The sequence below is a fragment of the Budorcas taxicolor genome, chromosome 21, assembly GCF_023091745.1.
Source record: "Budorcas taxicolor isolate Tak-1 chromosome 21, Takin1.1, whole genome shotgun sequence".
NCBI classification, from domain to species: domain Eukaryota; kingdom Metazoa; phylum Chordata; class Mammalia; order Artiodactyla; family Bovidae; genus Budorcas; species Budorcas taxicolor.
This window is the reverse complement of record NC_068930.1, coordinates 58,651,589-58,675,842: the sequence shown is the minus strand read 5'-3', so window position 1 is coordinate 58,675,842 and position 24,254 is coordinate 58,651,589. Positions and strand designations below refer to the sequence as shown.

The 24,254-nt window shown below is 35.0% G+C and overlaps 1 protein-coding gene across 1 annotated transcript in view; it reads right to left on the bottom strand.

Annotated features, from left to right (window-relative positions):
• The window catches only part of TOGARAM1 (TOG array regulator of axonemal microtubules 1), a 74,904-nt gene that overhangs the window by 14,894 nt on the left and 35,756 nt on the right, over nucleotides 1-24,254 (bottom strand). Inside the window, exons 8-13 of the mRNA XM_052659949.1 lie at nucleotides 19,984-20,136; nucleotides 11,538-11,636; nucleotides 10,166-10,338; nucleotides 9,526-9,679; nucleotides 6,395-6,545; nucleotides 297-402 (exon numbers count right to left, since the gene is read on the bottom strand). Of these exons, the coding sequence (XP_052515909.1) occupies nucleotides 297-402; nucleotides 6,395-6,545; nucleotides 9,526-9,679; nucleotides 10,166-10,338; nucleotides 11,538-11,636; nucleotides 19,984-20,136 (836 nt within the window). The remainder of the gene's footprint in view (nucleotides 1-296; nucleotides 403-6,394; nucleotides 6,546-9,525; nucleotides 9,680-10,165; nucleotides 10,339-11,537; nucleotides 11,637-19,983; nucleotides 20,137-24,254) is intronic.

The following is a 24,254-nucleotide window of genomic DNA, read 5'->3' as shown; positions in this document are numbered from 1 at the left end:
AAAAAAAAAAAATTTCCAAAATGTACATTTTGCTGAAATTCTGAAAGAAAATCAGTAATAATGACCTTAAAGCCAAATTTATTATCAAAGCAACATGCTTTAATATGTATAATATTATGTCTTTTAAAAAAATCAACATTTTATAAATTTTTTTAAATGTTGCAAAGTAAGGCATGAGTTATTTACATACAAGCCTACTGATCTCATTTAGTACAGTTTTTCAAGGTCAGGTAAATATGGCATGTTTATATTTTGTTATCCAAACACTCCTTAACTCAGCTGAAAAATAAGTTTACCTCTTGAACTACTGCAAAATTTGTTTCATGCAACTTTGTGTTCAGTATTTCAGAATGAAAAGCAGCTAAACATCTAATAAAGTTCAGTCCCTCAATTTTCTTCTCCCTAAGGGAAAGAGAAACAAACAACAAAATCATGTATTAAATGGGGCTCCACTGGAACAGGATCTCAGATTTCTTCTTCTTTTGTGAGTATGGATTATTGCCAATGAGGAGACCCTGTCTATCTTCCCTTATCATGCAGGAAGCTCAAATAAAAGATATGGAAAGTTTTATTTACTCCCATTGTTCTACTCGTGATTCAAAACACCATTCAAAACCACTACTGACAGTCAAATTAAGCATATGCTTTGTAAATAAAAAGGAACATTTCTCCACTAGTAAGCATGTCATGTTCTTTTCAGAGAATAGAAAGGAAAGGAATGGCAGATGTGAGGGAAGCAATAAAACAAAAATGGAAGGAGATTAAATAACTAGCCATAATTTTGTTGGTGATCCAAGAGCAGAAAACCATTGATAAGATGGTTATGTAACTCGTATTTCTTTTTCATTATCTTACCTAATGAGACAGATGAAGGGTAGGTGAATACTAACAAGAGAATAGACTTACGGGGGATAGAGACGTTACATTTCAAACTTGATGGTTTCCATTTTAATCATTTGAAAAATGTAAGCTGAGTTTCCTTAGTTGGTAATATTGATAGTGGTTACTTTTTTAAGCATTTAAATCCCCTGAATAAATTAGGGGGTAACAGGGAGAAAAGACCCAAGATTTCAAGGTTGGTTCAAGATTTTCATTTTTTGGATAAGCATAAAGCTGTTACAGTTACCATTCAGATGTATAAACAACAAGATTCTAAACATGAATAATAGAAAGTGCAGTCAAGAGAGGAAGGCAGAAAAATTAAGAAAGAGTGGCTGAAATTTTTCCAAATTTGATCAAAGCTATAAATTCTCAGATCCAAGAACAAATCCTAAATGGGATAACCACAAAAAAACACAAAATGGAACATCATTATCAAATTGCTAAAAAGACTGTTAAAAGGAATTTTCTTAAAAACAGCCATATAAGAAAAGGGCAAATTACATACAGCAGAACAAAGATAACAATGATAAAAGACTTCAGGTCAGAAATATACAAGCCAGAAAACACTGAATAAAATTTAAGTGCTAAAGAGAAACCAACAACAACCAAAAAAATCAACTTAATTTAAGAAGGAATATACAAAGCTTAAACTATATTTAGAGATTTTAAAAGCCTAGCAACTGATAGAAAAAGTAAATAAGAAACCAGTAAGTATACAGAAAATTTAACACTTTCAACCACTACCAACCAACTTGATCTTCTTAACATTGATAGAACACTACAACCAACACCAGAATGCAGACCGTTCTTTCAAGTTCATGTGAAACATTTACATGCATAGTTCTGGTGTCAGGGTAATGCTGATGGCAAAGAATGAGACAGGAAGCACACCAGCTTCTTCGATGTTCTAGAAGTTTGTGTAAAATTGATTTATTCCTTAAATGTTTGATATAATTCCTTAGTGAAATGATCCAAGCATGAAGTTTTCTTTGTGGGAAAGAAATTCAAATTCAATTTCCTCAAGAGATATTGGGTAATACAGATTATCTGTATCTTTTTGAGTGAGTTTTGGTAGACTGTGTCTTTCCAAAAATCTGTCCATTTCATTAAGCTGTCAAATTTATGGGCCTAAAGCTATTTATCATATTCCTTTATTACTTATTTTTTCCTTCATTATTTATTTAATAGTTGTATGATCAGTAGTGATATTCCTTCTCTCATTCCTGATGTAGTAATTTATTTCTTTCTTTCTTCATCAGTCTGACTAAAGGTTTACCAATTATATTTATCTTCTCCAAGAGACTGCTTTTATTTTCATTTGTATTCCCAATTGTTTGTTTTCTATTTCACTGCTTTCCATTACATTCTTTATTATTTTCTTTCTTTGCTTATTTTGGGCTTCATTTGCATTTCAGTTTCAGGTGAAACCTGAGGTCACTGATATAAAACTTTTCATCTTTTATAATACAGGTATTACAGGGCTATAAATTCTCCTCTAATTTAGCTGTATCCCACAAATTTTGTTTAATTTTTAATTTCATTAAATTCAAAATGCTTTCTAATTTTCCATTCTTAGAGCCATGGGTGATTAGTAAGGATGATACTTAGTTTCCAAATACTTAAGAGATTTTTCAGGTATGTGTTTCTGACTTCTAATTTAATTCTACTGTGGTCAGAGAACAAACCTTGCATAATCTGAAACCTTTTAAATTACTTGTTTTATGTTTCAGAACACAGTCTTTCTCAGTAAAGACCCTTTCGGACTTGAACAGAATGAATTCTGTTGTTTTAGCTGAAGTGTTCTATAAATGTCAATCAGGTCAAGTTGAAATTCTTTTATATCCTTATTGATTTTCTTTCTTCTAGTTCTATGAATTAATGAGAGAGGATTGTTTGAGTTCCAACTATAATTGTGGATTTGTTTATTTCTCTGCAGTTCTACCAGTAGTTGCTTAATATAATCTGAAGCTCCAGTATATGATAAATAAATGTTCAGGACAGCCATGTCTTCCTGCTGAATTAACTCCCTTATCAATATAAAATGGCCCTCTTTATTCGTGATGTGATAGAATTCTAAATGATTCTAATGATAAATGTCTAACGACAGTCTAAATGATAAGACAGAAGTCTAAACCTTGCTTCCTGCCCCCAGTGTACATGACCTGAATAATACCCTCCCCTTAAGGGTGAATATGATGGGCTATTACTTCCCTCAATCATGTTAAATTATATGGCAAAAGGGATTTTGCAAGTCTCCCTACAGTTCACCAATCCTCTGTTCATGTTTTTCCTCTAGCTTCTCTAACATAATGGATTAGAATTATAACTATAGTTAAAATAATGTCTTTGTCTAGTAATTCCATAATCTATAGCAACAGTTAGAACTGGGGATGGAACAACAGACTGGTTCCAAATCGGGAAAGCTTATTTAACTTATATGCAAAGTACATCATGTGAAATGGTGGGCTGGATGAAGCACAAGCTGGAATCAAGATTGCAAGGAGAAATATCAATAACCTCAGCTATGCAGATGATACCACACTTATGGCAAAAAGCGTAGAACAACTAAAGAGCCTCTTGATGAAACTGAAAGAGGAGAGTGAAAAAGCTGGCTTAAAACTCAACATTCAGGAAACTAAGATCATGGCATCCACTTTCATCACTTCATATCAAATAGATGGGGAAGCAATGGAAACAGTGACAGACTTTATTTTTGGGGGCTCCAAAATCACTGCAGATGGTGACTGCAGCCATGAAATTAAAAGACACTTGCTCCTTGGAAGAAAAGTTATGACCAACCTAGGCAGCTTATTAAAAAGCAGAGACATTACTGTACCAACAAAGGCCCATCTAGTCAAAGGTATGGTTTTTCCAATAGTCTTGTATGGATGTGAGAGTTGGACTATAAAGAAAGCTGAGTGCCAAAGAATTGATGCATTTGAACTGTGGTGTTGGAGAAGACTCTTGAGAGGCCCTTGGACAGCAAGGAGATCAAACCAGTCCTTCCTAAAGGAAATCATCCCTGAATATTCATTGGAAGAACTGATGCTGAAACTCCAATACTCTGGCCACCAAAGAACCGACTCATTGGAAAAGATCCTGATTCTGGGAAAGACTGAAGGTGGGAGAAGGGGACGACAGAGGATGAGATGGTTGGATGCCATCACCAATGTGATGGACATGAGTTTGAGTAAGCTCCACGAGTTGGTGATGGACAGGGAAGCCTGGTGTGCTGCAGTCTATGGGGTCGCAAAGAGTCAGACACGACTGAGCGACTGAACTGATCTGATACCATTTTTGGATTAGTTTCCATTGTTTGCTTTGTCCCCCCTCTCATGGGTTGTGTTTTCCTGCCTCTTTGCATGCCTAAATTACCAGATGCCAGGCACTGTGAATTTTTATCTTAGATATTTTTATATTCCTATAAATATCCTTAGCTTTGTTATGAGATATAGTTATTTGGGAAGTCTGATCCTCTCAGGTCTTGCTTTTATGTTCTGTTTGGTGGAACAAAGTCAGTCTTTAGCCTAGGGTTTATTCATTACATAGATGAAGCAAAACTCTTTGGACTACTGTACAATGCCATGTAACTTGTAAGGTTTTCCACTCTGCTGGTGGGGACAGAAAAGTATTCTTGGCCTTGTATATGCTCCAGGGATTGTTCTTTGTAACTCCTATGAGTGTTTCTTGTTCTGGCTTCACACGCATGCCTTGACCAATACTCAGCTAAACATTTGAGAGTAATTCTCTGAAGGATCCTAGAGTTCTTTAAGAAGCTGTATCCTCCTTTGGCATTCTGGCTGCAAGCTCTAGCTATCTTGGCCTCCCCAAACTCCCAGTTTTATCTCCATTTCTGCTGATGTGTACATGGTTTTCCCCTCCCTAAGCTGTGATTTGAAAACTCTGCAGGAAGTTAGCAAGGGCAGTTATAGGGATCACCTTGTTTGTTTCTCAGGGATCACTGTCTTTCACTGCCTGGTGAACAATATTCTCAAAACCACTGCTTCATGTATTTTGTATGATTTCTTTGGTTCTTTCTAATGTGAAGGCAAATCTAATACCTGTTAATCCATCTTGGCAAGAAGTAGAAGTTTAATAGTTCTACTTTAGACATATTAAATTTAAAATGCCTACTGTAATCCAAGTGGAAGTGTCAAGTAGAAGCTTAGAGCTTATAAGCTTAGAGGTCAAGAAGATACCAGGAATTCAGATATGCATTTATGAAAAATCAGAGTATGGATGGAATTTAAAGCTATGAAGCTGAATGAGATCATTTAAGAAAGGGACTGGCAAACTATGATTCACTGACCAAATCTGGCCCCATCAGAGTTTTCTTCTATAAGTCAAATTTTTATAAGTAAAGTTCATTTAAGCACAGCCATCCCCATTTGTTTTCATAATGTCCAAGGCTGATTTTTCATTATAACAGCAAAGTTGAGTAGCTGCAACAGAGACATGTGGCCTGCAAAGTCTAAAATATTTTACTGTCTGGTTCTTTATAGGAAAAGATCACCAGCCTGGATCCTTGAAATGAATGTAAATAGAGAATGTCAGTGGATTAAATTCTGGAGCACTCCTCAATACTGAAATCAAACAGAACACCAATAAGCACTACGTACTGAAGCAGGAAAAATAAGCTCGCACATAGCAACAAAGACGCAATGCAGTCAAAAGAAAAATTAATTTAAAAAAAAAAAGGGAGTGTCAACTGTATTTCAAATGATGCTGAGAAGCTAAGTATGATGACAGTAAGTGACCAGTGTAGATTTAGCAAATGGTTACTTTTGCAGTTCTAGTGAAGTAAAGTGACGGTCGTGGAGGGGAGGGTTGAAAGTCAATTAAAGAAGGCTGAGAAGAGAACAAGAGGTGAAAAAGTAGACAAATGAATTGCCATTTTTAAGGTCTTTTGCTAACAAGTGAGGCAAAAAGAAATGTGAACATGTGAAGACAGTGTGCAGTTCAGGAAGGATTTTTAAAAAGAAGAAATATCCTGGCACATTTTTATGCTGATGAATATGATCAAGGACAAAAAGCAAAACTGAAGATGAGGTACACACTGAGGATGAAGACAGACTGAAGGAATAGAGGAGGAAATGGGCCAGAGCAGCCAATACATGCTCCAGCTGAAGCAAGCGGAGTGCCACTGTCTTTCTGTTTGCCTTGATTTACTGGCTGGGCTGGCTGGGCAGCTATGCAGCCATGGTAGAAACAGAGTAAGTATTTCCAAGACTTTTGTAGAGTATATTTCACAGAGAAACACTTGGAGAAATGATGAGATTTGTACTTAATACCGGAAGGTTAATAAAGCTAAACTATATCCTTATAATACATGTCATGACTGTTAATATAGCACTCTATGAGGCCCAGAGTTCAGCTGTTAATTATAAGCTGGGAAAAACCCAGACTGCCTAAGAACGTTAAGTAATCATTTCTATGATTATTATAATAGGAAATGTTTTAACTCATAAAAAATAATTTCAGAAAACTTCTGGAACAGGGATGGTTAACTCACCAATCCTCATCAGCTAAAAGCCTCAGAGCTTCTGTCAGTGCTACTTCGGGTTTGGAAAATGGCCGTAGTTCTGATGAATCCATTATTTCTGGACTATGAGTAACAGAAGGCATCCTTTCTTTATACTGTGGAATGGCTCCAGATGCTTCGTCTAAAACAAAGAAACATACTAAATAAAGCGTAAACTAACTCTGATACAAAGGGGTACAAATTTAATATTCTGACCATGAAGTCTATAAATATTGAAACTTATATTAGTTTGTTACTGTTGTTATTTAGTCACTAAGTTGTGTCTGACTCTTTTGAGATCTCATGGACTATAACCCGCCAGGCTCCTCTGTTCCATGGGGTTTTCCAGGCAAGAACACTGGAGTGGGTTGACATTTCCTTCTCCAGGGAATCTTCCTGACCCAGGGATCGAACCCTGCACTGCAGGTGGATTCTTTACTGCTGAGCCGGGGAGAAGCCTCAACTATTAGTTCAGTCTCCAACAAAACTATAATACCTGATATCAAAGTTATTTAAAAACTTATTTTTTATATATAAAACTATTAAATTACATGACTATAAATGTTTAAGTGGTTTTGCAGTCATGAATCATACAACAAAGTTTAGCTTTAAGAGCTAGCAATAAAAGTTGGTAAGAAGAATATGATCCCATTTTGTAAAAAAAATGTGGATGCATACCTAATTTACCATACAACTGATAACAGAAATAAAGCTTTGTAACAACTGTGTATAAATTACCAGTTTTGCTATTGGTATGGTTTTTCCTGTGGTCATGTATGGATGTGAGAGTTGGACTGTGAAGAAGGCTGAGCACTGAAGAATTGATGCTTTTGAACTGTGGTGTTGGAGAAGACTCTTGAGAGTCCCTTGGACTGCAAGGAGATCCAACCAGTCCATTCTGAAGGAGATCAGCCCTGGGATTTCTTTGGCAGGAATGATGCTGAAGCTGAAACTCCAGAACTTTGGCCACCTCATGAGAAGAGTTGACTCACTGGAAAAGACTCTGATGCTGGGAGGGATTGGGGACAGGAGGAGAAGGGGACGACAGAGGATGAGATGGCTGGATGGCATCATGGACTCGATGGACGTGAGTCTGAGTGAACTCTGGGAGTTGGTGATGGACAGGGAGGCCTGGCGTGCTGCGATTCATGGGGTCACAAAGAGTCGGACACGACTGAGCGACTGAACTGAACTGATAGCACTTATGGTATACTAGAAATCCTAAGATCATATGTAGTAGCATGATCAATGTTTCTTCCACAATCAAACATTTACTATCCATTTTCCAGATATAAGGCATTGTGCTAGATATTGGGGAAATAAGTGCACAGGGTAATACCTACCACAAAGCCGCTATACACTGTAAGACACATGTAGTGAAGATGTCAGAGAGAAAAAAAAAATCAAAAAGAGAAAATAGAATGTGTAATGGCTTTTGTAAATGGGTAAAGATTAGTTATTTTTTCATGTTAAGAGTTTTTTTTTTGGCTACACTACATGGCATATGGGATCTCAGTTCTCTAACCAGGGATTGAACCTGCATACCCAGCATTGAAAGCACTGATTCTTAACCACTGGACTACCAGGAAGGTCCCTAAAGAGATATTTAAATACTTCATATTAGATGTTGTGACAAATGCTTTACAAACTTTACATTTAATTCTCTCAACAAAGGTGTGATATATATTCTCATTATCTCCAATTTGCAGCCGAAAATAGAACTGAGTTTTACAGAGGCTAAGAAATGTATTTAAGGTCTCAATGCTAACGAGTGGCAAAGGCAGGATTTTCATCTAGGCCGACTATCGCTTTTGATTTTATATAAACAGGTCTAAGAAAGAATTTGTACTTTCCAAATTTTATCATATACCAGATAAGAAGATGCATGCAAAAAGATGAATATATCATTTTGGATTACTGTAGTGATAAATTAGTACCAATTTTTGAGTAAATCATATCTGAAGAAAATTACATGACAATTAATGAATATAATAAATAGACCTCAATAATTTTTTTGATGGTTCAGATGTACCCTCATTAGATTTCATAAATAAGATTGATATGTATTAAAAAAAAAAAAAAACTTTGGAATTTTATAACCCAGAAAGAACAGCAAATTCAAAACAGCACCTCTATTATTTATTGAACTCCTGCCTGCATTGTGCTAAATGCTTCATTTACATCATCTCTTCTGATTCATTCGACAACCTTATGTGATGGTTACTATTATTCCTGTATTACAGGTGAAAAAACTATTGCTAAAGTTTTAAGGACTCCCTCTCTATATCTATTTTACTTTCATTCTCAAGAGAGAATTTAATTCATTAGGAAGGGATGCGTATATAACACCAAATTATTAACCTCAGCATTATATGACAATTTCTATTGTTTTTACCTGGAAAAAAAGAGAAACAAAACAAAACAAATATTACTCTGGAAAAGGAGGTGTACAGAACATCAATCTAAAGCAGTATTGCCCAGGCTAGGGGCTTTCTTTTGTTTCTTAAAAACTTCTTCTCTTGCAGACTGATACTTTTACAAAATACAGTAAAAGTGTTATGACAACAGTTTCTAAAAGGTTATTCTCACTTTCTGTATTTATCTTGTAAGCATACTCTTCTGTTCAAATAATATAAGGGTAACTTCAGGGAAGCACTCTCCTTATACTTAGAAATAAAACCTGTAAAGCCTACACTATAGGTGAAAAATCACAAAATTAGTTGATGTCTCTAGAATGAATATGTAACAATTTGTGATTTGTTACTATTTATATTATTTGCTATATTTGTACTTCCATTCCTACTTTGAACTACTGGCTTAGGTAAGTTTTGTGGGTTTTTCTCCCCCTAGATTTTATGACAGTAATAGTGAAATTATTTGAGAATGCTGAAAATTCAAATTTTAAATAGTTATAAATTCAAATTTCAAATAGTTATATATTATATTATATATAACTATCATATATAGTTAACTATATATGTTACTGAGTCATTCAAACTTCAGTATGATAGCTCAGCATATTCCACTATTAGTCATATATCACCCTCAGTTAAACCACAGTACAGTAGTTTTAGAGTATTATGAGTTAAATAAAATTGTACCAAATGTTAAATTCCACTTACTTTGAGGTGCCATTTTTTCATTTCCTGTATGTTTCATTCGTTCCCAGGGACTCTGTTCCTTCTTTTCAGAATCTTTAATGTCAAAAAGTTCTTTTTCCTCTTTTTTCTTTTGTCTCATCTTGTCATAAGTAGATTTTGAAATAGAAACTTTAATCTGCATGAAAAAGTTGAAATAGCTCTAATCATTTAGAGTATGACACTTAAAATAACCATCTTCATCTCAGGCAACTGTAAGCTATACAAAATAAATTATACATTTCTTAGTCCTTATTTCAGTAATTCTAAAATTGAATAGAATTACATAGTACCAACTGCGAACTAAATTTGTGCCTAAAGATACTATTGTTACTCCTTGAGGATATCCTACAAAATTGTCAAATATATACATACACACATATATATGTATATAAAGTACAGGTAGAATATAAAGTACATTAGATACTTTACACCAGAGTAACAATATATTTGGTGGAAAAGGAGAATAATCTATCATTTACATGATTAAGGTTCAGGAATTTCAATTACATTGAAATTAAAAAAATTATAATCAAAGCACTTTTATCACCCCTAATCTGATACATACAAAACAATGACGTATCATAAGCTTGAATTTATCCTAATAATTAGGAAATAACCTTACATCTTTTTCATTCTCAGAATCAACATATGATGGAATACTCTGCTGAACTGCTCTTCCATAAATCCCTGATGGTGGTTCAGTATTTTTAACTGCAAACGAAACCCCATTTTCCACAGAAGTTATCACTGATTGACTGCAGGTTGCTGGTGCTGGAATTGGATTTCCAAATACCCCTGAAAGCAACCAACCATCAAACTGTCATTAAGTATTTATGTGATGTTACGCAGGACAACAAAGTTTTAAGACAAGGTTTTAAAAGAAGTAAACAATATAATTAATAAGAAAAACATGTTAAATAATCACAAAATATAAAAACACCTCATCAAAATGATAACATAATAACAAGACATTTCATGATGATGTCAAGTGAGAACTGCATATTTGAATATTGTAAGTTCTGAGTTCACATGAATGAAAGGTTACATGAGCTGAGTGTTTAAGATGGTTTCAAAGAGCAAGGATTTGAGCTGGGACTGGAAGACATAAAAGAATTTGAGTAGACAAGTGAGGAAGGCAGGGAGAACATCCTATGAGATAAACATGTTCGTAAGCAGAGCTCAAGTAGAAAGCATGTTTGTGGAGTGATGTCTGATTGGGCACAAGGCAAATAGAGAAAATAAGCTTTTAAGGAGAGGCTGAAGTCAATCTGAGGAGGATCTAAAATTAACTTAATGATATGAACAAAGAAGTCAGGAAAGCTTTCTAAGCATTTCATTCTATTTACCAAAAATAAGATGTACACCCTCAACATCTATCATCATCTTCTAGTTTTGCAATTAAAAAAGAATCTAGTTGGGTTGTGTTAACGGACTAGATGGAGAAATCTTTTTACAATGTATATAGGTATTTAATCATCACATTGTACACTTTAAATGTCTTATAATTTTATTCGTCAATTATACCTCAATTGATAACTTTAAAGGATATTTGCAAACAAGTTGTTCAAAGGTTTCTCAACCTACCTGAAATATATAACAGATACTAATTAAGATTTGTCTAGTTTTTGCATGAGATGTTATAGAATTATATTAATTTATATTGATTACTAAGTCAATCAAAAAGGACTACAATTTGAATTTAAACCGCAATAAAATTATTTAAGCTATCCTAGAAGTATCTTAGAAAGTGCCTAAACTGCACCGGTCACATAATACATCTCTCTGAAAATTACTGACATAAATTTACCATTGTTTCATTAGAGGACAGAAATGTGGTGCTAAGTATTCATTTTTAATTCTTTCAATTTAACAATATTTTCAAAAAGAAAGTTTTATTCAACACCTGAAGCACACTCTTCTCTATTCTTTATTGATATGCTCTGCTTATATGTGAAGAAAACATACAATTAAAAGGCTAAATAATTTTAAAATACCTTTTCCAACAACTACTACTGAGTCTTCTGATAAGGTATTTGTAGACATGAAGTCAAAACTGGAAATTTGGTGGAAATTTGATGATGACCCTGTAGATGGTAAAGAAACAAACAAAAAAACATATTAAAAAATACATACTTATGTAGTATCTTAGGATATCAAAACATGGTTTTATAAAACTGAAAATTAATTTCATACAAAGAATTTATAATTTATATATTTACACATTAATTCAATAAATACTTAGAATACTTGGTTTATTCAGTGTATATTCTTGTGTCCTTTGTCATAGATTAATTGACTGCAGGTTTATGGGTTTATTTTTGAGCTCTGTGTTCTTTTCCATTGATCTATGTATCTGCTTTTGTGCCAATACCAAACTGTTTGATTACTGTAACTTTGCAGTATTGTTTGAAGTCTGAAAGGAATACGCCTCCAGCTTTTTTCTTTTTCCTCAGTATTGCTTTGGCAATTCTGGGTGTTTGTGGTTCCATATTCATTTTATTATTATTTGTTCTAGTTCTGTGAAATTTGTCATGGTTATATTGATAGGGATCACATTAAATCTGTATAATTTGTTTGGGGCAGTATAACAATATTAAATCTTGAAATCAAAGAGCAAATGATATCTTTCCATTTCTTAAAATCATCTTCAATTTCCTTTATCAATGTTTTATAGTCTTTGGTGTATAGGTCTTTCATCCTTGTGGTTATGTTTAGTCCTAGGTATTTTATTTAATTTTTGGATGTGATTTTTTTTTTTTTACTTTCTGGTATTTGGTTTTAAGTATAAAGAAATGAAGCAGATTTCTATATATTACTCTTGTATCCTGCTACTTTGCCGAATTCACTTATTAGTTATAATAGTTTTTGTGTGGCGTTTTTAGGGATCTCTATATAGAGTATCTGCAGAAGGCAATGGCAACCCACTCCAGTACTCTTGCCTGGAAAATCCCAGGGACGGAGGAGCCTGGTAGGCTGCCATCTATGGGGTCGCACAGAGTTGGACACGACTGAAGTGACTTAGCAGCAGCAGCAGCATATAGAGTATCATATCATCTACAAATAGTGACAGCTTTACATCCTCCTTTCTGATTTGGATATCTTTTATTACTTTTTCTTGTCTGACTGCTGTGGCTAGAGCTTCCAAAGCTACACTGAATAGAAGTGGTGAGAGCAGGCATCCTTGCCTTGTTCCTGAATTTAGCAGGAAGGCATTCAGCATTTCACCATTGAGTATTATGTTGGCTGTGGGCTTGTTGTAAATTGCTTTCGAGATTCATTCCCCCTGTACCTACTTACAGGGCTTTCCTGGTGGCCCAGACGGTAAAAAAAGAAGTTTGTCTGTAATGCAGGAGACTTGAGTTCAATCCCTGGGTAGCGAAGATCTTCTGGAGAAGGGAATGGCTACCCACTCTACTATTCTTGCCTGGAGAATCCCATGGACAGAGAAGCCTGGCAGGCTGCAGTCCATGGTGTTGCAAAGAGTCCGACATGGCTGAGTGACTAACACTTACCTATACCCACTTTGGTGAGAGGTTTGTTTTTTTTTTAAAAATAATGGATGGATGTTGAATTTTATCAAATGCTTTTTCTGCATCTATTGAAATGACCATATAGTTTCTGTCTTTTCTTTTGATGATGTGGTATATATCATATTGATTTGATTAGGTATAATAAACTGTCCTTGAAACCCTAGAGTGACTCCAACTTGATCATGTTTTTTGATCCTTTTTATGTACTGTATTGGATTCAGTTTGCTAATATTTTGTTGAGGATTTTTCCATCTATATTTATCAAACATATTGACATGTAATTTTCTTTCTTCCTTTTTTTTCTGTAATTATTCTTGGTTTTGATATCAGGATGATGGTGGCTTTACAGAATGAATTTGGGAATGTTCCCTTCTCTTTAGTCTTTTGGAATAATTTGAGCATAGGTGTGAGGTCTTTGTATGTTTGGTGGAGTTCCTCAGTGAGACCATCTGGTCCTAGACTTTTGTTTGTAGGGAGTTTTTCAAAATAGATGTTCGATTTCACTTTTAGCAATTGGTTTATTCAAATATCTGTTTCTTCTTGATTCAGTTTTGGCAGACTGCATATTTCTAAAAACTTGTCTAATTTGTTGGCATATAAATCTTTGTAGTATGAGTTTTTGTATTTCTGTGGAATCAGTTGTTATTTCTCTTTACTTTCTTATGTTGTTTTTTGGGTCCTATTTCTTTTCTTCTTGAGTTTGGCTAGGGGTTACCAAATTTTATTTAAAAAAAGGGGGGGGGGCTCTTGATTTTATTGGTCTTTGCACTTTTTATCTCATTTATTTACTCTCTGATATATATTTATTTCCTGATTTGGGGTCTCATTTGTCCTTCTTCCAGGTCTTTTAGGTGGGAGATTTTTTGAGATTGTTCTTCTTTCTTAAGGCCTGTATCACTATAAACTTCCCTCTTAGAAAAGCTTTTGCTGCATCCCACAGATTCTGTAAGGTGTTTTCATTGTCATTTGTCTTGAGGTGTTTTCTGATTTCCTCTTTTATTTCAATGATGACCCACTGGCTTTTTAGTAGTATGTGGTTTAGTATCCAAGTGGGTTTTTTTCTTATTATTATTATTTTCTTTCTGTGGCTGATTTCTAGCTTCATACTGTTGTGGTCAGAAAGATACTAGAAATAATTTCTATCCTCTTAACTTTGTTAAGGCTTGTTTTGTGACCTAGTATGTGGTCTACTGCAGAGAATATTCCACAGGGACTTGAAAAAAAATGTGATTCTGGGGTTTTTGGATGTAGTGCCCTATAGATATTAATTAAATCCACCTGGTCTATTGTATCATTTATGATCTCTGTTTCTTTATTGATTTTCTGTCTGGAAGATCTGTCCATTGGTTTCAGTGGGGTGTTAAAGTTGTCTACTATTATTGCCTTCCTTTCAATTTCTCCCTTCATGTTTTTAGTATTCATTTTATATATTTAGGTGCTCCTATATTGGATGCACACGTTAATGAATGTAATATCCTCTTCCCGTATTGATCCCTTTGTCATGATAAAATGTTCTCTTTCTTCATGGGCTGTTTAATGTCAATTTGTCTGATATAATTATCACTACTCCCATTTTCTTGCTACTTCCATTTGCATGATATATCTTTTTCCATCTCCTCACTTTCAATCTGTGAGTGCCCTTTATCCTAAGGTGATTCTCTTGTAGGCAGCCTATTATAGGTTCTTGGTGCTTTTTTTAAATTCAATCTGCCACTTGTTTTTTTGATTAGAGCATTTAGTCCACAGACATTTAAAGTAATATTAGTAGGTATGTACACACTGCCATTTGAAAACTTGCCTCCCAGCTGATTTTGCATTTCTTCTTTTTGTATTTCCTTTTAGGGTTTGATGATTTTCTTTTATATTATGCTAGAGTTCCTTTCTTTTTGGTTTTGTGAATCTACTTTTAGATTTGTGTGACAATTTTGCTCGGTAGAGTTTCCTATGTTGCAGGTTTTTTTCCCTTTCAGGACTTTGAATATACGATGCCATCCCCTTGTGGCCTGCAAAATTTACGCAAAAAATCAGGAGATAGCCTTATGGGGGTTCCCCTGTAACTGACTCTGACTCCTTTCCTCTTGCTGTCTTTAGAATCTTCTCTTTCACTTTTTCTATGTTAATTATGATATGCCTTGTGTGGGTGTTTAGGTTCATTTTGCTTAGGACCCTCTGTGCTTCCTGTACCTGGATATCTGTTTCCTTCTCTATGTTTGAGAAGTTTTGTCTTTTCAGCAAGTGGTGTTGGGAAAGCTGGACAGTTACATGTCAATCAATGAAATTAGAACACTACTTCAAACCATACACAAAAATAAACCTTGTAAGACCTAAATATCAAGGCACCATGAAACTCCTAGAAGAGAACATAGACAAAAAATTCTCAGACATAAATTGTATCAATGTCTTCTTAGATCATTCTCCAAAGCCAAAAGGAACAGAAGCAAAAATAAACAAATTAGACCTACCCAAACTTATAAGCTTTGGCAGAGTGAAGGAAACTGCTGTATAAACAAAACAAAAAGTCTACCTATGGACTTGGAAAAAAATATTTGTCAATGTGTGACTGAGAAGGGCTTTATTTCTAAAGTATACAAATAGGAAAAATTACAACTTAATAACCAAAAAACTGAACAACCCAATCAAAAGTGAGCAGGAGACCTAAACTGACATTTCTTCAAAGAAGACATACAGATGGCCGACATGCACGTGAAAAGAATAAACTAGGAGTACGGGATTAACATATATGTACTACTATACATAAAATAGATAAGTAACAAGGATTTATACAGGGGACTATATTCAATATCTTGTATTAATAATAACCTATAAGGAAAATTAATCTGAACTACATTTCTCTAATACATACATAAAGCTGAATCACTTTGCTATATATTTGAAACTAACACAATATTGTACATCAACTATACCTCAATTAAAAAAAAATGAAACCTAGTTCAGACTAGGCACTGGACAGAAAAGAAAACTTTCTTTACTTAAGGAGTTCATACATATCAGAATAAGGAGTTTCAAAGATGTTAGAAAATAATCATAGCACAATAATCAAACAAAAAGAGGATAACCTTGAAGGAAAGCTTCTCACTCCTGGGAACAGATCAAGTCAATCTCACAGCAATCTGTACTTTCCTAGATTAACTTCTAACTCAGTTTATGATTATTTATTTAATTATTCTTTCTCCTACTAGACTGTAAGCTCTATGGGGATAGGACTCATGTCTAGCTTTGATTTTCATTCTTTTCCAGAGACCATTAGTACAGTGCTTGGCACACAGCAGGTGCTCAATAAATATGTTAAATGAATGTTACAAGACAAAAAAATGAAAGCAAAATATAATTAATTTAAGGTCAACTGACAGAAACATCTGGTAGCTCCAGAAAGTGTTCAGTGACACAGAAACAAATCTCAGTAAATGAAACAATTTGCTCCACAATAGTTAACAAACATAAAATCTATACATTAACTATTAAGAGGTGATTGATAATTAAATCTCATGGGAGGAAATACATACATAAAGACTATACCTAAGTAGTTTAATTTCATTTATAAGAAACACTCATATAACATCATTTTTTTTTTTCACTGCACCTCTTAGCATGTAAGACCTTAGTTTCCTGACCAGGGATCAATCAAACCTCTGCCCCCTGCATTGGAAGTATGGAGTTTTAATCACTGGACCACCAGGGAAGTCTGATCTAGCATCATTTTTAATATTACTTTCACTTTTTACCCTATATTTTCTTTAAAGCAAAGAATTATTGAAAGAAATACTGCTCAAATCTCAATCCTAAAATAAAGATGCTTAAAAGATTCTTTGCATATGAACTACCCTTTTTTTGTTGTTGTTATTTCTGCCCCATTTATTCAAATAGAGAAAGAGAAAATATTAAGTTATAGACTCTAGTTTGCTAGCAACAAACATCCATCTTAATCACTTTCTTAAATCGTTAATTAAAATTCAAGGTTACTATGCTAGAAAATGGTCACATTCAAAGGGACAATCAGCAGAGGAGAGAAAGAAGAGGAGGTTTGGAGAGCTAGTTCTAAAAAAAGTCTGAGGTTTCTTTCTTGCAAAAGGAATCCATTCACATCTGTCACTCATCACCAATATTTCTCCTGGGAGTATTTTTATTCCTTTTAGCATTGCACTCAATATTTACTTTAATCTGATTATTTGAGGATGCAGGTTTTGCATGATTATTAGTTGTGGCTAGATCATCATCACTGTATTCATTTAATATGTGGCTTCCCAGGTGGCTCAGTGGTAAAGGCCAATGCAGGAGACACAAGAGATGCAGGTTCAATCCCTGGGTCAGGAAGATCCTCTAAAGTAGGAAATGGCAAACCCCCCTCCAGTATTCTTGCTTGGAAAACTCCATGGACAGAGGAGCCTGGTAGATTATAGTCCATGGGGTCGCAAAGGGTCAGACATCACTGAGTGACTGAGTGCATACACATGCACCATTATATACGAAGCATAATACACATGTAAAGATGCCTATATCTTAATTTTATCTTATACTACTCCAGACCAGAAGCATGGGGAAAGCTTTATAAAGAAGTGGATTTTAGCCAGTATTCAAAAAGCAGACATGGACTTCCCTGGTGATACAGTAGGTAAGAATTCACCTGCCAATGTAAGGGACACAGGTTCGATCCCTAGTTGGGAAGATTCCACATGCCACGGAGCAACTAAGCCACAACTAAGCAACTAAGTACCACAACTACTAAGCCCAAGTTCTAGGGCCTGAGAGCCGCAACTACTAAGGCAAACAGTAGCAACTACTAAGCCTGAACACAACAACTACGAAGTCCATGTACTGAGAGCCTGTGCTCTGAAACAAGAGAAGCCACCACAACGAGAAGTCTGTGTACTGCTAAGAGGAGAAGCCCCTGCTCATCACAACTAAAGAAAGCCTGTGCGCAGCAATGAAGACAGTGCAACCCAAATAAACAAATAATGCCAGAGGATAGGGCATGAATAGAGGTATACTAAGAGGTAATGCTTCCCTGGTGCCTCAGACAATGAAGCGTCTGCCTACAATGCAGGAGACCTGGGTTCAGTCCCTGGTTTGGGAAGATCTCCTGGAGAAGGAAATGGTAACACATTCCAGTATTCTTGCCTGGAAAATCCCATGGACAGAAGAGCCTGGTGGGCTTACAGTCCATGGGGTCCAAAGAATTGGACACGACTGAGCAACTTCACTTTCACTTTCAAGAGGTAACGCAAGAAAGGTAAGCTGAGGCAAAATTGTTAAGGGTATGAAAAAATGATGCTACAGAGTTGGAAATTTATTCTGTGAAAACCACTAAAGGTTTTGAGCAAGAAAGAGATGATTAGAAAGATAATTCTGGAAGACTATGTACACTGAATTGAAAAGATGAAAATAAGAGACAAAATGTCTTAGAAGGCTACTGTAATTACCCAGGGAAGAAGCTATGAAAACCCAAGTTAAACTGAAAAGAACTGGCAGGATTGGTCACTGCCTGAAGGGTAAAGAGAAGTAGAAAAGATGACTCTAAAGTTTTAAGTCTTCATAACTGGGAAAATGATAATGCCACTAATAAAAACAGATTAAAAAAAAGGAAGAGGAATAGGTCTAGAAAGGAAGATAAGTTTGGTTTTGAATATGTTTATTCTTGTTGACCAGATAGATCTAGCAGATGTTTGGTTTAGAGCTGGAAGTGTAAGTTTGATAGAATTTTCTGGAGTAGAATTAACTGTTGATCAAAGACATCAATATTTTCATGATCCAAAAAAAAAAAAGTCATTGGCAGTAAAAAAAAAAAATTCAGCAATTATTTGAAAACAATGAAATTACATTTCCTTTAGGAAGAAAAATATTTTTGTATTTGGTTTTTTTTATATAAAAAATAAAGTGTGTAAGTAAATATGAAAAAGCCCTGTCATCCTCTTTTGTATTAATAAAACCAATGGGCAAATGATCTTTCTCACAAAGAACAGATATTACAAATTATCTTACAGATTCAATTTTTAGAAATTTACCAAAACAAAAACAACAAAAAATAAGAAAAAGTGTCTAATCAAGTTCACTCTTACTCAATTTGCATTAGTTCCACAAAAAGTATACATAAACTAAAATGCCTGACTACCTGGACATATACGACTTAAGACAACCAGCGACGACAAAAGTTGACCTTATTATAAAAGTTGCTACACACAAAACAATGACAGTTCCTTACATTTACTGGTAGACTACCATGCTGAAATACAGGTGACTTCTATTTACTCTATTTAAATATTTATGCCCTTCAAAATTGGGCTTCCCTGATGGCTCAAAATTATTGTCTCTTACTCTGAGGAAAAAATGTTAAAAGCACCTGTAACAGGATCTCTGGAAAAAAAAAAAAAAAAAGAGCAGTCACAGAAGTGCTGCTTGCTATTAAGCTTAATTAAAAGAAAGAAAAAAAGGGTACATTGTTAACAATGGTTTGTGATAACAAAAAAACTTTCCAGGTTCTACCAAAGGAAAATTATAATCCTGTTTCCATAGTTTTACTCCATGGTTACAACCTAAGTAGGCATCTGGGAATCATTTGTTCATATGACTTCTCCATCCCATTTTACAGTGGCACACGTACAGAGTGTGTGTCTGTATGTGTATGTGGGTAAAGGTCAGCAAGGACTCCCTAGATTTAACCTCTCGGGTAATAGGTCCCCTGGATTGACTCCTGAGACATAACCATATATGAATATGTAAACTATGTGTTCTATTTAGCAGAATTATTTCGACAACAACACATCAGAAGGGTAAGAAGAAAAGTCTCAAAATTGAGAAATCTCAGTTAGTTTTTCTTTATTGGCATGTTAATGGAAGATATGAAATTCAAAGACACTCAGTCCTAAAAATGAACTTGTGGTTGAAATGTACTAACCTTTCGTATGCTTATAATGTCTTGGTTGTTCCTTATTTTGTATTTTTAAAGCACTAGGTGAAATGTCATGTGACCTATCCTCTTCAAAGTCACCACATCCAAACCCATAGTTCATACGATGGCCAATTATGCTTACACTGGATGTTGTAGTCCCTATAAAATAAAATACATAAAACAACTTATCTGAATGATGTAGGTAACACCATAGGGAAGTATGGATCTCTTCTCTATCTTGGCTCCTAACGTTTTAGAAAGGGTCTAATAACACTAGAAATTATAACGCTATACTATTTTTTTAAAAGTGTTACTTTCTTTTAAATATTGTAATATTTTTTACTTTACTAGCAGATTGGAACACTTATATGCTATACTATCCTATTTTATAAAACAGGCTTTAAAATGACAATGAAATAAAAAATTCAATGAATGAAAGAGGTAATCAATCATGTTTTAAAAATGTGATAGCCATTTAATGCTTAAATGAAATTTTACACTTTGCAGCACAACAAAACTGTTTAAAATCTAGAATATTTAACCTATGTCCTGAGAAAGGGCTCCATTTCTATTTTCCATTTCTCTCTTTTCTCCCACTCTCATGATCTAGCTTGTGGGGCAGTAAACTATGTTGTAAACGAGCTCAGAATCTGGACTCATGCTTCACGGCTTTAAATCATAGCACTGCCACTTTACACCGAAAATGGGCAAGACACTTAACTGTATTTGTAAAATGGGGATAAAAATATTATAATAGCTCTTTCAGAAACTTTCTGAGGATTAAATGAAGCAAATGTAAACGGCTTATCACAGAGACTAGCGTACAGTAAATATCCAAATGTTACATTCCTGCTTAAAAATAAAGCAAATCAAACCCTTAATGTAGGCCTCCTTTTAATAAGTACTTAAAATTTTAATCTACATGTGAATGTTTAAACTGAACACTCTATACTAACACTTCTCAGTTGGTAAGACCACAAAACTACAAAGTGGAAAATCCCAGGCAATATATACTTGAGTCACCATCCATTTTTATGTATATCTACTATGTAAACCATTAAGTAATAATAATAAAATATAATTTAATACCATTGATGGTATTTTAATAAAAACAGGACAGTGGGGAGAGAACATGGCTGGTGGCAGTTAGAGTATTGCAGAGTAAAGGGCACTTGTCAGATTCACTGATGAAGATTTTAAAAATATCTGATATTAAATGATACAGATCTTCTGGGAGTAACATGGATATCCTTCTAAATTCTTCTTGCTTTTGATAGTTAATTCATAAAGTAAGCCTCATAAGTATACTGGCTTTGGATGGAAATGCTTTCTACTAATAGTTGATAACAAAAGCTACAGGAAAATAAGATTACTGTTACATTTATTAGGAACTTTAGCAGAGTGTGCTGTAGTAGGGTAGTGGTATAATCAATGTGAAAATCTTTATTGGAGATGCTGTAGTATAGACAGATTAGATTTACAATTCTGACATGATTATTTTTATCTTCAGGTAGCATTGGAGATGGAAATGGCAACCCACTCCAGTGTTCTTGCCTGGAGAATCCCAGGGACAGGGGAGCCTGGTAGGCTGCTGTCTACGGGGTCGCACAGAGTCGGACACAACTGATGCAACTTAGCAGCAGCAGCTCTTATTCTAAGCACTATCATTTTTATGTCTCACCAATTACAACAATAAATTGTACAAATGACTTGCTAATTAAAACCAACACAAAACCTATCCTAAATAATCAGAAAATGTAAATCCAAATTAATAAAATCCTGAACCACCCAAACTTAACACTTTGGAAGCATATTAAATTTAACCAAGAATTTCTCATAGTAAAGTCAATAACAGTATTTCCAAAATTTGATCTGAGAAATACCTAACTTATTTGTTAAAAATATATATTTCCAACCCCAAAGATTGATTCAGTATGTATACAGTGAGGCCCCAGAACCTATATTTATATGCATTACTCACGATTCCTAGTATTAGGCAAGTTTGAAAAACACTATTAGACAAGTTTGGGAAACACTGAACATTGCATATAGAAGCATGTATTATTATAAGACCTATCACTCCACTAAAATTTAAATGACTCACAAGCTGATACAACTAGGGTTAGTTGCTGTTCACTCAGTCCTGTCTGATTCTTTGCAACTCCATGGACTCCAGGATTCCGTCCTTCCCTATCTCCCAGAGTTTGCTCAAACTCATGTCCATTGCTTCGATGATCTCATCCAACTATCTCATCCTCTGTCGCCCACTTCTCCTCTCACGCTCAATCTTTTCCACCATCAGGGTCTTTTATAGTAAGTCAGCTCTTCATATCAGGTCGCCAAAGTACTGGAGTTTCAGCTTGAGCATCAGTCCTTCCAAGGAATATTCAGGGTTGATGATTGACTGGCTTGATCTCCTTGCTATCCAAGGGGCTCTCAAGAGTCTTCTCCAGCACCATAGTTCAAAAGCATCAATTCTTAGCATTTAACCTTCTCTATGGCCCAACTCTCACATTAATTCCAAGGACATTCTTTCAAAGTAGGTTCCATTTTAGAAACTGGATACAACCTAGCAAGAAAATATCTCTTCAAACTAATAAATTATTTCTTAGGATGATCAGCCTTAAAAAAGAACTGAAGACTAAGTTTATGTATTATATTAATATTTCTTTGGGTCTTTCCCTTTAGGAGAACAAATACTCACCAAGTGCCCACTATGTAGTAGGTGCCTGATGTATGTTATACATTTAGATCTTCACTACCCTTCTCAAGGTTTGCATCACCAAATGAGGAAATTGAGTTTCTAAGCAATTAAGTAACTTCCACAGAACATGCATATGATTATTAAATATCAAACTGAGATTCCAGTTGGGTTCTCTCAGACTCCAAAGTACATAGGCATTGTCTTCTTGTGCTTAGTAGAATAACTATCTCTTAGTCTAACACACAAGGTTTGTGGAAGACAGTTTACCAGGTACATGTGGTTGAGTTCAGCATTTATAATTATGACAGGGACCTGTCATAATTTCTGAGAATCAAGAATCTGAGAGTCCAAAAAAGTAAAATAATTGTAATACCACTATAAAAATGTCAGTGTAATGACATTGCAAAAGAGGTAATATGAATTTTATTTGTGAATTGGGAAGGCATCAAGAGAAAGCAACTTGAGTTGTTTTCAAGGTAGCCTGGTGTATGGTATGGATTTCAGATTTCATCCAGAGGAATCAGCATGTACAACTGCAAAGAGATAGGAAATGGTACTGAATGTGGTCTGAGTTAAATGGATCACAAGATACAAAGCAAAAAGGAAAATGAGGCTAGAGTGGTTTGCATGGACCAGATCACAGAAGAATCCTCTGAATAAATTTACACTGGGCAATATAGTCAATTTTGCATTAGGGGGAATGGACTGTGAGTGAACGAAACCAAAGCTGGAGAGAAATGTTAGGTGGCTAAGTAAAAAATGCTTACGAGTGATAGTGGGAATTAAAAAGAGATGAAGCTAAGACATAACTCAATTCAGTTCAGTTCAGTCACTCAGTTGTGTCCGACTCTTTGCGACCCCATGAATCGAAGCACGCCTGGCCTCCCTGTCCATCACCAACTCCCGGAGTTCACTCAGACTCACGTCCATCCAGTCAGTGATGGAGGAAGAAATTTAAAATCTTAGCAAACAATTAGATACACATACAACTTTTTAAGAAAGTACTTATAAGTTAAAGTAGCCTTAAGGTTATAGGACTTTTACACTGAGATCATGTGAAAATAAATAGCATATCCTAAACTTATTGTTGTTGTTCAGTCCCTAAGTTGTATCCAGTTTTTTGTGACCCCATGGGCTGCAGCATGCCAGGCTTCCCTGTCCTTCACTGTCTCCTTGAATTTGCTTAAATTCATATCCAGTGGTGCCATCCCACCATCTTATCCTATGTTGTTCCCTTCTCCTCCTGCTCTCAATCTTTCCCAACATCGGGGTTTTTCCAATAAGTTGGTTCTTCACATCAGGTGACATACTGGAGTTTCAGCTTCAGTGTCAGTGCTTCCTATGACTATTCAGGACTGATCTCCTTCAAGATTGACTGGTCGGATCTCCTTGCAGTCCAAGGGACTCTCAAGAGTATTCTCCAGCACCACAGTTCGAAAGCATCAATTCTTCAGCACTCATCTTTCTTTATAGTCCAACTCTTAACATCTGTACATGACTACTGGAAAAACCACAGCTTTGAGTATATGGACTATTGTCAGAAAAGTGATGTCTTTCCTTTTTCATACACTGC